This window comes from Gossypium raimondii, chromosome 12 (genome assembly GCF_025698545.1).
Source record: "Gossypium raimondii isolate GPD5lz chromosome 12, ASM2569854v1, whole genome shotgun sequence".
Classification (NCBI taxonomy): Eukaryota; Viridiplantae; Streptophyta; class Magnoliopsida; order Malvales; family Malvaceae; genus Gossypium; species Gossypium raimondii.
In genome coordinates this window covers 833,549-846,744 of record NC_068576.1, presented here as the reverse complement: position 1 = coordinate 846,744, position 13,196 = coordinate 833,549, and the positions used below count along the sequence as shown (strand labels likewise).

Here is a 13,196-nt window from a genome sequence, read left to right as displayed (position 1 = left end):
TGGCAACTTCTAGTTTAATATAATATTTTCCCCATAAAATGATTAAAAATAAAAAAAATCATTAAAATATAATTAAAATATAAAAATATAAAATTTTAAAAATATTAAAATGATATAAACTTATAAAACTATAATAAAATAATAAAAACTTATAAATATTATAATAAATTCTAAAATATTATTAAATATTAAAATTGATATAAAATTATAAATAATATAATACATTATAATAAATCATAAAAAATATTTAAAAATCACCTAAACCCTAAAATCATAGTGAGCACATGGCATCACACCAATCGTTAGAGTCATTATTATGTTGAATAAAATGTTCTTAATATTCTATAAATGAACCAATAATTGTTGGACCCTCTAATTTTTATTGATAAATTATTATTTTATTTTAAATTTTTTATCTCTAATTTTTTAACTACAATACAGTAGTTTAGATATTGAAAAGTTGAAAATTGTTTGCTAAGTATCGTACGATATAAAAGATTTTTACTACAGTTAGATACTATCAAACCAAAATTTTATTTTCCAACTATTAGCATATGTCAGAATGGAATTTTTTGACCAATGTTTTCAGAACTAGACTAGTGGTCGAATTGGTTTGTTAGTTCGATTAGTTCGTCCAATTTAATTTAATAAAACATTTAAAAAAATAAAAGAAATTGGTTCAACTGCTTCACAGGTCTACTGATCTAATGACTTTCTTTGGACCGATACCCTTGTCAATCTTGGTCTAACCAATCTGACCGACTAATCCGGTCCAATTCAAATTTTTATTTTTCTTTTTATAAGTTTATGTTTATTTTAATATTTTTGATATTTTTTATACTTTTTAAATAATTTTAAGGATTTTAATACATTTTTATAAAATTTTAAATATGTTTTATTAATTTCATAATTTTTTTATAGTTTATTAGATTTTCATATTTTATAGTATTTATAAGTTTTATTATTATTTTTATATTTTTATATCAATTTCAATATATTCTAATGTATTCTATTTTTTTTGTTTTCTTATATCTTTTTCTTATGTTTTTTAATTATTTTTACGGAAAATATTATACTAAATCATAAATGGTCATGTGCCACCATCTAATTGGCTCGTTAATTTATTTTAACAACCAATGTTGTCAATGATGGAAACCATTAACGGAAGGGCTTAATTTTTTTTTTTGTTAATGACAGGGGCTTAATTGAGTGTGAATTTAATACATGGACTTAATTGATTCTTTTGCATTTTCTTAAGGGCTTTTTGACATATAAGCCTAAATAAAATATCTTTTTTTTTTCCTTTTGATATGGGTAAAAGTGCCACAAAACCCCTGTACTATACCTTAGATTGCATTTTGGCCATTCAACTAAAAAATAGACAAATTGTGTTTATATAGAATATATAATAACAAATTTAGCCCTCAATCTTTACAAATTTATTCAATTTAACCCTACCCTTTTATTGGAAGTAAGTTAAAAAATTTAAAACTAATAAAGCTAAAGGGTCAAAAGGTCTTGTAACAAATTAAAAATAATTAAGCCCTTTTAAAATTTAAAAGTAATAAAAAATCATAAAGTTATAAAAAAGTTATAAAAATTTTAAAATTATAAATTTTTATTAAAAATAACAATTGCAACCCAACAAAGCAAGGATCAATTTTCTTTTTTTATCTTTAAATATTAAAAGGGCTTAATTAGTTTTTGTTTTGTTTTTAAATTGCTACTAAGGTCTTTTGACTCTTATTAGTTTCAAAAATTTTAATTTACTCCCAATAAAAAGTAGGGTCAATTTGAATAAATTTATAAAAGTTGAGAGCTAAATTTGTTATCTTCTATATAAACACCAAATTTTAACGGATAGACTATTTTACCGTAGAAATTTTATCTTTTCAGTAGAGAAACTAAAATGGGAGGAAATTTGGTCTTACTTTTACATTTGATGTGAAAGAATGAAAGTCATTCATTTGCAAAAATGACCCTTTTTACCATCAAAGAAATTGGTATTTACTTTTCCTTTACAGAGTTTAGTTGCAGACAGAATATATAAGAGTTTTACACAAATAAAGACACACTACCATTGTACCAAAAACACACAAAAGAAAAAGGCATGCTAAAGTTGATACCAAGTCTTTATTCTCTGCTACTTTGCATTACAATGGAGTACATTTCTGGGTTCCATAAGGGTTAATTTGGTTTGCAAGAATCCGGAATTAGGTGTGCGTATGGGAGACGCAATAAAAACCTAACCTTGGACGGTGGAGCAAACCAAGTGCCATCCTTTTAACCTACAAGTCAAACTAAAAATATTTACCCTATTTTCGGGTCTTTTTATATTCTGATTATGCACAACAAATTTACCTAGTTTATTTATTGGATATAATGCAAAGTTAGCCCTCACCCATGGAATAAGACAGGCTATACTAGAATAAAGCAATACCCACTATGCATCATGCAAGTCAAAAGGAAAGTTCACTCTTTCATTGTTTATCCAAGTAGTTTGTGCTATTAGGCTTCGTTTTCAGCCTAGTGACTGACTAACCATTTTAGCATTGGGTATATGTGTACTTTTTTAGAGCATTGGGTATTCATCCCAGTTGGAGTTTAAGATAAAATTGAAGCAATATTTTGGGGATTGAAACTTGAAAATCAGTGTGGGGGAACATGTGAGAGATAAGGGCCCCTACTTAGGCAAATTGATGGATAATAACACAATAAATGACCTTTTTTTTTCTTTCTCTCAATAACCAAAGACTTAAACTTGATAATGATTAGTGGGGGACAAAGACTGTGAGGGCCACCATTTATAGGTAGTTTAGTTTAACATTTTTGCAGACAATTTAGATTGAAAAAGTAAGAAGAAAATGCCTAAGCAAAATTAATTATTGTAATAATTGATTCTCACCATAATTATTCATATTGTTATAAGTTTGACTTAATAATCATATTGATGTCTTAAAATTCTATTATATATGAGTACTTTATAGGTCTTTTATTATAGGAATCGATCCAATTACTCCTTCTATTATTAAATCGATCAATTTAATCACTGTATTTAAAAAATTTTAAATAAGGCTAAATTAGAACAGAGTTAACATTTATTGTTTAGAAAATATCGTTTATAGAAATATTTTAAAAGAAAAAGAGGGCAATATATATACTAGATAAAGCTTAATCACAATTGACAATACCAACAACTCCCACAGTCCATACCCAAAAATTTCAGGCACTTTGCATAATATGTCATTTTCTATGATTTTCTTTTATCAGATTTGTTTCATGGGTAAATGTGATGGTCCATCATCTACCTTATACTATAATCTTTTACAGTGTTATCTCCATGTCTCTTTATTTATGCTCACATCACTGTGCATGTATTATAACACCTAAGAGGCAAATTTACAGTAATTTTATTAGGTCTTGTTTAGCAGAAATTCCATAGCAGAAAAGTATGCAGCCCAAAGGGGACAATTTTGACAAGAAAACGATAAGATTTGGTGGTATAGTATATGCACTATGAAGTAGGTGTCACAAAATACATTAATATAACATGCAAATAAACATTAATTAATTACATATATATAAATATTAAAATGATACATACTGATGGGGACGATATCTATCACCATGGATGGTATTTTCCATGTGCCTAGGCACTGATATATATTATTATTATAATGGTATCTTCAGTCTCCATCAAACCTAATCCTAGTGGTTTACTCATTTGGTTCATTGCCAAAGGAGACTAAGCAAATAAAAATGGTGAGAAAGAACTACTTTTTGGGTTTTTTGGTTCTCGTTATGAAGAGGACAAATGTGTAGGTAACGTATGAGGACCACTTCCAGTGTGGAAATACATTTGAATATTCGTAAATCACAGATTTTATTTAAGAAATATTTATCACTAAAAATATAAGGAATTATGAGGTGTTGAGAAAAGGAGAGCTGCAAAACTAATAGACGTAAGTTGATTGGTGAAGCTATGCTGGCCCCAACTACATTGTCGACGCCAATCATGAGTTTACATTTCATCTATGTTTGGGCATGATTTGGATGATTGTTCCATTCTCTTTTTTGCCCAACCTCGTGCATTTGGAAAGCTGCTCAACTCTCAAACAAGCCCCAAGTTTTACTTTATTTTACCCCCCACTCACCTTCCTTCAAAACATGAACACAAATATAAGAAATGCTTTTTTTTAATTGTATCGATCTGGGTGTTGTTGAAATAAATAAAAAAAATATGTTGTATATTCAAAAAAAATATTATCTGATATTTGATAATTACATTGAATTTCAACTAAATTTAAATTTGAGCTAACTAATTTTTTTTTTAAATAAAGCTATTCTAAAATTATTTTTCAGGTCCACAAAACTCAAACTTTACTTACGAAACACTTATTTTTGAGGTCCACAAAACTCAAAACTTAGTACTTACTGGCAGTGATGACACTAGCGGGGCTGACAGGGACTCGCCCCTATTAAAATGAAATTTTTTTTATATAATCTCTTTAAAATTTTTAAAATTACTTTAGCTCTCCTTAAAAATATAAAAATTTTGATTTAGTCCTTTAAAATTTATGTATTAATTACAATTTAATTTCGACTAGATTCACCCATGCTTAACTAGCAATGAAATGGCAGTTGTGAGTAGGGAATGTGGGCTAACCAATAATATTGACATGAAACAAGCACAAGACTTGTCCCCAAAATTGATACTAGTATTAATGTAGTTTAGTTTAATATAAATAAGGGTGATTAAGTACATAATAAACTACAAAATATTGCATATCACAAAATTATAGTGTCTAAATTCTCATGTATCAACCTCACTTATTGTCACCTTTTACCCACAATATCAATAAAATTCTATCCTAATTGTTTCTTCTTCTTCTTTTTTTTCCAAAAGTACCCTCCACAGGATTGCTCAAATGACCAATTCTATCCTTTACACTGGGAAGTAGGCCTAGTCTTCATTTTACCGGCTTTCAACGGGCACGCTGTCTGGACCGGCGGCACCATGCAATTATACTGTAAACATAGCGAGCTCCTCAGAGGAATCTCCGCCGTCGGACTGATCTCGATTCCGGTCAAATAGTTATGCTGCAAATAGAGTATTCTTATGCGGGCGGATAATAACCGGTCCACGAAGCTGGCTGGGACTTGACCGGTGAAGTAGTTGTTGTTCAAGTAGAGATTCTGTACGGTCGACAACATTGGTGATATGTGACCCGACAATCTGTTGTGGCTCAGATCGACGGTCGGTATCGTCACTTGTTCAGTCGGTTGCACTGGGCCGGAAAACGAGTTTCTTTCCAGCTGAAGGTTGGTGATTGGGAATGAGAACAAACGGCCCGGGATGGGACCGGTGAATTGGTTCAAACTTAAGTCTAGGTAGTTCAAGTGGTTGAGCCGTGATAGAAGCTTATCGACCGGTCCGGTAAGCCGGTTCCAGGAGAGGGAGAGGGACTGCAAAGAAGGAGGGAGGGAGTAGGGAGCGAGCGAACCGGAGAGGGCATTGTGTTTGAGGTCCAACCGGGTTAGGACATGAGAGAGAAATGGAGGAACCGAACCGGAGAGATGGTTATGACAAAGAATAACATTGGTGAGCTCCGGCATGGTTCCGATGGAACGCGGGATTCCACCGGTGAGTTGATTATAACTGAGATCAAGCGTTTTAAGCCTCCTCAGTCGACCGAGAGTCACTGGAATATTCCCGGAGATAAAATTCCGGCTGATCGCAAGAAAACGAAGGCCCTTCAATTGCGAGATTGACTCCGGCAACGACCCATAGATCCGACCCGGAACAATAGACAACTCAGCGAGAGCAGATAGTTTACCAATAGCCGAGTCTATCCTTCCAGTTAAACCCGGCGAACCAGCACGAGGATCACCAAGATTAAGAGCTACTACTTTATCGGACGCACAGTAAACGCCGGCGAAGTTACAAGGATCGGAAGTAAAATCCCAGGAAGCCAAAAAATTAGAGCCAGGCAAATCATGGAGAGACTTTCTAATAGATTGTAAAGCCAAAAAATCAATTGGGTCTAAAATTGCAAAAGCCAAGAATCTACATTGAAACAGAGCAACTAAAAACAGAGCATAAGAAACCACATGCATCCTCTTCCTTCGTTTAAGAAGACCCGAGTTTATCTGAGTGAAGCAAAGAGGTGAGGGAATTGAAATGTGGTTTATATAAGAAGAAAAAGCCAAAAGGGAAGGCTTTCGGGTTGGCAAATGTAGGTTTTACGTGAGAGAAGAGGACCGGTTTCTCGTTGGGGATACAAACGTGAAAGCTTTTAATGGCGAAAAACTATCAGCATCAAAAAGATTATATATAACTTAATGAAGTAAAACAAAGATTGGCTTCAAACAGAAGCAAAAGACCAAAACTTTTATCTTATTCTTTAGTTTTTTTTAGTGGCTTCTTAGACAAGATGCATAGCACAACGGTGACGGCGTATTTTCTAACACCGATGAAGGAAACTGCAAATGTTTGTTTTACTTTTCTTTATTGTTGTTTAATGTTTTGGTTAAGGGATAAAGGGTTTGTTCAAGCCTACATGGAAGGCAGAGGGATAGGTTCGGGAGACAAGTCAGCAGGTAGGGTCGGTTGACGGTGGTTGATCCAGGGGCTCAGGGATCACGTGACTAATGAGAGTGGACTGGACACAGGGTGGCAATGTCCAGCTAGGATAGTAACGTCGTCAATAAGTGAAGCGGTACCATTGAAACCTATCATAACTATATATATGACATGTATATAAAATTGTGAATTAATTTTTATCGAGATATCGGATTGAAATAAAGAGTTAAATTGATTGACTCGTAAATTGGTTGAATTATTAGTGATCTGATTAATTTAAATACCGATCTAATTCCGAAAAGGGTAGCACTAAGGATTAAGGAAGCATGTTTTGAAGAAAAAAACAGACCTCCCACAGACAAGAGCAGAGCCCAAAATTCATGTTTCTTTGTCTGCTTAATGCACCAAAAAGACGTAGGACATTGATCTTAATTGTGCGTTCCACTTTCCATTAATGGAGGAGTTATATATAATAAACGTGTAAACAAGAAAAAGGATGTTTGCATTTGGACAGCATGCAGATGCAGGCAAAGGGCTATGCCTTAGCCACTGTTTGCAGCAGTTGCAGTCTTCCCTCATTAACTCCCAGTGTCGTTTCTCTCAACCCAGGCCCGGCTATTCACTTTTCACTACGTCGCTATCCCATTTTGGTTTGGATAAAAAAACATAATTATTTGACTCAATTTTAATTAAAAAACAATCTTTTTAATAAATAAAATACCAAATTATTATATTAAACAAAAATTGTTTTAGGTCAAATGATGATTATGTCATGTATGAGAGAAAAAACACCAGTATCCCTTGACCTTGATCTTCCAGCTGAATGTAATAAATGTTCCAATAACAGATTCAGACCCACACAACATTTATTTTTGTCTTTGATTTTCAAAAAACATGTTTGATGATGTCCCTCTCAGCTTTTCTTTTCTTTTTCCATAGGCAAAAATCGTAGGAAACCTTTGCTTAAAGCAAAAGTAATAGTTTTTGATGTATCCATCTATAGATAGATAAGTCAAATGCTAGTGTGAAAACAACTCTGATGTTGTTTAGTTTTTGATGCATCAGTCTATCGATAGATAAGTCAAATGTTAGTGTGTGAACAACTCTGCTGTTTTAACCAGAGGTTTAATCAGTTTTATCGATACGAACTGACCCGATTTCAAATCGAATTTAACACGAAAAAGTTTGATGAAATTCTCAGACATTGAACAACTTATGCAGGAAAATGCTAGAAATGTTTTTATTCACAACTCTATGCAGTGTTTCTCCCTTTTATTCTATCAAGAAGACGATACGAAATGTGATTTAATGCACTCTTGGAATCGATCCACCAGCTGCAACTATTTGTTTCTCCAGCTGAAACACCAAAACATCAGGGAACGGTTCCGCATGCTCATTTCCCCGGCAAAATATCACTAGGCATACATACAAGCAACGGGAAGCAACACTTACCCGGAATAAGGTTTGAAGCTTGTTCTTCAGTAGGGAGTATTCATGAGAGAGCTGTTGCAGACATCTCAAACACCTGGTCCATTCATCATCAAGCAATTAGGTGCATAAAAAAGCATTGCATACAGGCAAAGCAAGACTCACCCTTCGCGGTTTTGACCGTCGCTGAAACTCCGAAAGGCGATACATGCATTTTTAACCCTCAGTGCACCTATGCTATTACCATAGAGGCAAAACACTTGATTTTCAAAGGCATCCATACAATATGATCAAATTAGGTCCTTGAAAATGCTTTTGAGATTGAATTACCTGGAACTGCTACCCTTTAGTTGATGGATACATTCATCTATTTGCTTGAAATCAACACCTTGTTTTTGTTCACTTTAAAAGAAAAGAAATGGAACAGGAATCAAAAAAGCGAAGAAAGAAACAAGACAAATGATGAAGACAAAAGCAGAACTTACAGTGCTATGGCCATATTGTTAATAAGTTTCTCACAATCTTCAAAGAAAAGTGAGGCAACCTCCATGACAAAATGTGGGCTGTTTTCATCTTCCAGTTTTCGGAGCTGAGTGAATTGATCATCCACAATTCCCTGTTCATAACCATTAACAGCCCATCATCAAAACACAGGCAAATAATGGGACAAAAAATAAGACTTGGTATGGTATCCAACCCGAAACCTGGTGTTCACAAGCACAGGGTACGAAGCCAAACGAGTAAACTAACGAACACATGTCAATACCATGCCACATAAATACTCGATTCTCCCCGCTAAGAGTACACCCCTCAAAAACACTCAACACCAATAAAAATCCAACTTTTCCTTAAGTGGAAGGATTTTTGCGAATCTGTAAGACCCCACAAGATTTGGTTTTTATAACAAATACACTTCCTTAAAAACAAACGATTTCCCATAAATATTTCATTGGAAAAAATCAAATCTTTTAGAGTAAAATCTAATGAAGGAAGCACAAATAAAACGTAAAGGAAACATGCATTTTTACCTCACGATGGAGTGATGAAGAGTAGTCAATGAACTTTCTTTGCAACTGATTGACAAAATCCATGGTCGCCTCTTGTTTTTGTTTCTTGAAAAAGGAAAAGCAGTTAAAAACAGATACTTGAAAAACTTTTTTTGGAGGAGATTAAGGAAAGTAATTATTTGACTTATCAATTATAACTAATTTATTATTTTTTACTTTCACCTTTAACTACATTAATTATTTTTTAAAATTGAAAATGAAATGACACTTAAAATGTATTATTTATTTGATTTATATAGAAAAATATTTTAATTAATTAAATTATAACTTTTAACATTAATTTAAACTTAAAAGTTTAAAGTTTAAACACAATTGTCAAAGACTGTAAAGTATTATATAATAAATTTAAATATTTAAACTAAATATAAAAAATTCAATATTTTAAAATAATTTAATTATTTTAAGGTGGAATAGTTTTTAAAATTAAATAATATCATCTTAAAAATTGTTTTAAATCAAGTTGTTATTTATAAGAGTATTTTATTGTATCTAAAATATAAATCTTTGTTAATAGATTTTTAAATTTAAATTTCTCAAAACATGCTATCATCGAAATAAATTTTTCAAAAACAAACGTGTTCTAACCCGAGACATGAAGAGCACTGTCTCGATAATGTTAAAACCTGAAAATTAGTTTAAATTCGAATCCAAATTTCTAAATTGATTTAGTAGCTTCGCATAACTCGATGAATTAGATAAATATACTTTATAAATATATGACTGTACATTAAATGGATGATCATTTTAAAATAAATGATATTGTTTGCTGTAAACTGTAACACCCGTTACCCGTATCCAATACCGGAATAGGGTACGAGGTATCACCAAAACACATACACTTGTAAGCGTATTTAACCGAGTTATAAAATTTCATCTAAATAAAAACTTTCAAAATAATTAACATGCTTCTATAGCTTTTCACAATATATCCTCGAAATATTATAATCATAATAATTAGGGCCTACGAGACCCGTCACATACTCATGCAATTCAATGCTTCGTTTCCATTTCATTCAATTCGCAATTTCTCATGCTCACAATTTAGATCATATCACTAGCAATTTCCATTTAATTCACGTACAATTCAATGTCACTAAGTTTAACACTAATACGTATTTACCATTTAACTCAACGTTTATCGATTATACCATTCACTAACACATTTATGAAATTCTCAATTTTGCAATGAAGATATCACTTTAACTTAAATAACAACATCATCCTGGTATAAATACACTACCACTTATCCAATTGCTTTAATTCTTTTGGGCCCATTTGTCACTTACCATCCTTAATCAAATTAGGGAACGGTTACGGAAAATTGAGTACTTCACTTTCACTTTGCCATAGTATAACTATGGTCTTACGTATGATCACTTATCACTTGTCCCTGATCAGATAAGTGTAGCCACTTATCACTTTGTTTCTTGATCAGATAAGTGTAGCCACTTATCACTTTGTCTCTTGATCAGATAAGTGTAGCTAAAGCTATCACTTATCACTTTGTCTCTTGATCAGATAAGTATAGCTGAAGCTATCACTTATCACTTTTCACTTGTCACTTGATCAGATAAGTGTAGCCGAAGCTATCACTTATCACTTTCCACTTGTCACTTGATCAGATAAGTGTAGCTGAAGCTATCACTTATCACTTTGTCACTTGATCAGATAAGTATAGCCGAAGCTATTACTTATCACTTTCCACTTGTCACTTGATCAGATAAGTGTAGCTAAAGCTACCACTTATCACTTTGTCACTTGATCAGAAGTACTCAAACCCGGCGTTCCGCTCAATTTGATCATTTATTCATATATCAGGCTTACCAACATGTGTTAATTCATAAACCATTCATGGTATTATTTCATGCCAAATCATACACTGAATACACCATACACACATACTATGAAACTTTATTTTCACACATGAGCTTAAACCATGACCAATAATGCACAAAAATAAGCATCATTCATATTTCATCGTTTATCAGTTATAATCAAACATATGACCATTTATACACGAATCATTCATATATTTCCCAATTTTCCTCCTCCTTCTCTCCATTCCACATCCTTAATGTGTATAACACACTTAAACAACATTAACCATAATTTCAATATTCACTAACATGTATATTCAAAGCTGTTTATCCGAGTCAGAGTCACTAAATTATTTTTATCCGGAGCTACAGAGCTCCAAATTAAGATCCGTTAATTTTCCCTGAAACTAGACTCACATATATTCATAGCATAAAATTTTCAGAATTTTTGGTTGAGCCAAATAATACAGTTTATTCTTTAAAGTTTCCCCTGTTTTGCTGTCTGACAGTTTTCGACCACTCTTCACTAAAAATTAATTATCTCATTGTACAGAATTCAGATGATGTTTTCATTTGTTTCTTATAAAAATAGACTCATTAAGGATTATAACCATATAAATTATAACTCATAATAATTTTTGTACAATTTTTAATGATTTTCCAAAGTCAGAACAGGGCAACCCGAATTCATTCTGACATTGTCTCACAAAATCTATTATATCTCATGATTTACAATTCCATTGCTCACACTGTTTCTTTTATAAGAAACTAGACTCAATAAGCTTTAATTTCATATTTTATTCATACTCTAATTCAATCTCTAAAATTTTTTGTGATTTTTCAAAGTTACACTACTGCTGCTGTCCAAAACTGCTTTAGTGCAAAATGTAGATTTCCATTTTGCCCCAAATTTCACAGTTTATACAATTCGGTCCTTTCTCAATTAATCTAATTTTCTCAATTAATACTTTACCTAGACATTATAAGTTGTTACACAACTATTGAAATTCAGAATTTCCACATATAACTCTATCTTAAAGCTCTTTTACTATTAGGTCCCAAACATTCACTTTCTATTCAATTCTTTCGATAAAATCAGCATATGAACAATTTAAAGCTCTAATTCCATGCTAAATCATCATATACTTTCAGCACATATTCATATCAACTTTCAACTTCTTTCATAAAATCAAAACTAATGAATTTAACAAGTGAGCCTAGTTGTAAAAGTCATAAAAATACAAAAATTTCAAGAAATAGTCAAGAATTGAACTTACTTGTAGTAAAAATATGAACAACCAGCTTGAAGAAGCCCTTCCATGGTGTTTTAGCTGATGAGAATTCAGAAAAATGAAGAGAAATCTAGATAATTCCACTTGGGTCCTAACTTTATTAAGCAAATTTTGTAATTTTCCAATTTTGCCCTTAATTCTCCTTACTTTCTTGCTGATTTCATGCCTCTGCCGTCCAGCCCAAATAGACCTTGGGTCTATTTGCCTTTTAAGCCCTCTTCCTTTTATCATTTAAGCTATTTAATCATTTCCCAAAATTTTGTATTTGTTACAATTTAGTCCTTTTTGTTCAATTAATTATCGGAACTTTAAAATTTCTTAACGAAACTTTAATACTAACTTTTTAACACTCCATAAATATCTCAGTTTAAAATCACCGAGGTCTTGATACCTCATTTCGATTCTAATTATTTTAATATTTATTTCTAGTGCACTATTCACTATTTCAAAAATTTTCCTAACTTCATATTTAACTTATACTTACTAAATTAATAATATTTTCTACTCATTTGTCGAATTTAGTGATCTCGAATCACTGTTCCGACACCTCTAAAAATTCAGGCCATTACATTTTTTTTTCTCTCGTCGGATTTGTGGTCCCGAAACCACTGTTCCGACTAGGCCTAAAATCGGGCTATTACATAAACGATATGATTAAAGAAGTAAACTAACCCGAGTTGCATCACATATTCGAATTCGGTGACTGAATATGGCGTGAGATGTTACGATTTGAACAAAATATAATTTAATATTGGATGTGGTTCCATCTTATCACCTATATAGTGTTTACAAATACCACTGTATGAAAACACAAAACTCAAATAAAAAATTATCTATTTGTTACAACCTTATGCATAACCATTTCAATACTTCTCTCAGTTATAAAAAATTATAGACAGATAATGATACGGGGGTTGCGCGCAGACCAAGATCGAGTTGCCAAGTCACGGGAAACTCCTACGAAAACCCTAAACAATCGATCTCAAACGAAACAGAAAATTAAAAGATT

At 32.1% G+C, this 13,196-nt stretch overlaps 2 protein-coding genes across 4 annotated transcripts; both read right to left on the bottom strand.

Moving 5' to 3' along the window:
• Positions 1–4,716: 4,716 nt before the first annotated feature.
• LOC105762635 (probably inactive leucine-rich repeat receptor-like protein kinase IMK2) lies at positions 4,717–6,471 on the bottom strand. Its single transcript, XM_012580427.2, has one exon. It carries the CDS (start codon positions 6,115–6,117, stop codon positions 4,939–4,941), a length of 1,179 nt encoding a protein of 392 aa, XP_012435881.1. The 5' UTR covers positions 6,118–6,471; the 3' UTR covers positions 4,717–4,938.
• Positions 6,472–7,752: 1,281 nt separating this feature from the next.
• On the bottom strand, positions 7,753–12,403 carry LOC105762636 (histidine-containing phosphotransfer protein 5). 3 transcript variants are annotated; one of them, XM_052625019.1, is made up of 7 exons: positions 12,173–12,403; positions 9,040–9,123; positions 8,497–8,627; positions 8,342–8,413; positions 8,177–8,248; positions 8,036–8,108; positions 7,753–7,939 (listed from the first exon to the last, which is right to left on the bottom strand). In XM_052625019.1, the coding sequence occupies exons 2-7, from the start codon at positions 9,100–9,102 to the stop codon at positions 7,889–7,891; spliced, it is 462 nt and encodes a 153-aa protein (XP_052480979.1). In that variant the 5' UTR covers positions 9,103–9,123; positions 12,173–12,403; the 3' UTR covers positions 7,753–7,888. The 3 variants fall into 3 exon arrangements, with proteins under 3 accessions (XP_052480979.1, XP_052480978.1, XP_012435885.1); XM_052625018.1 differs by having other exon boundaries at positions 7,753–8,108; XM_012580431.2 differs by lacking the exons at positions 9,040–9,123; positions 12,173–12,403 and adding an exon at positions 8,709–9,018 and having other exon boundaries at positions 7,753–8,108.
• Positions 12,404–13,196: the final 793 nt, after the last annotated feature.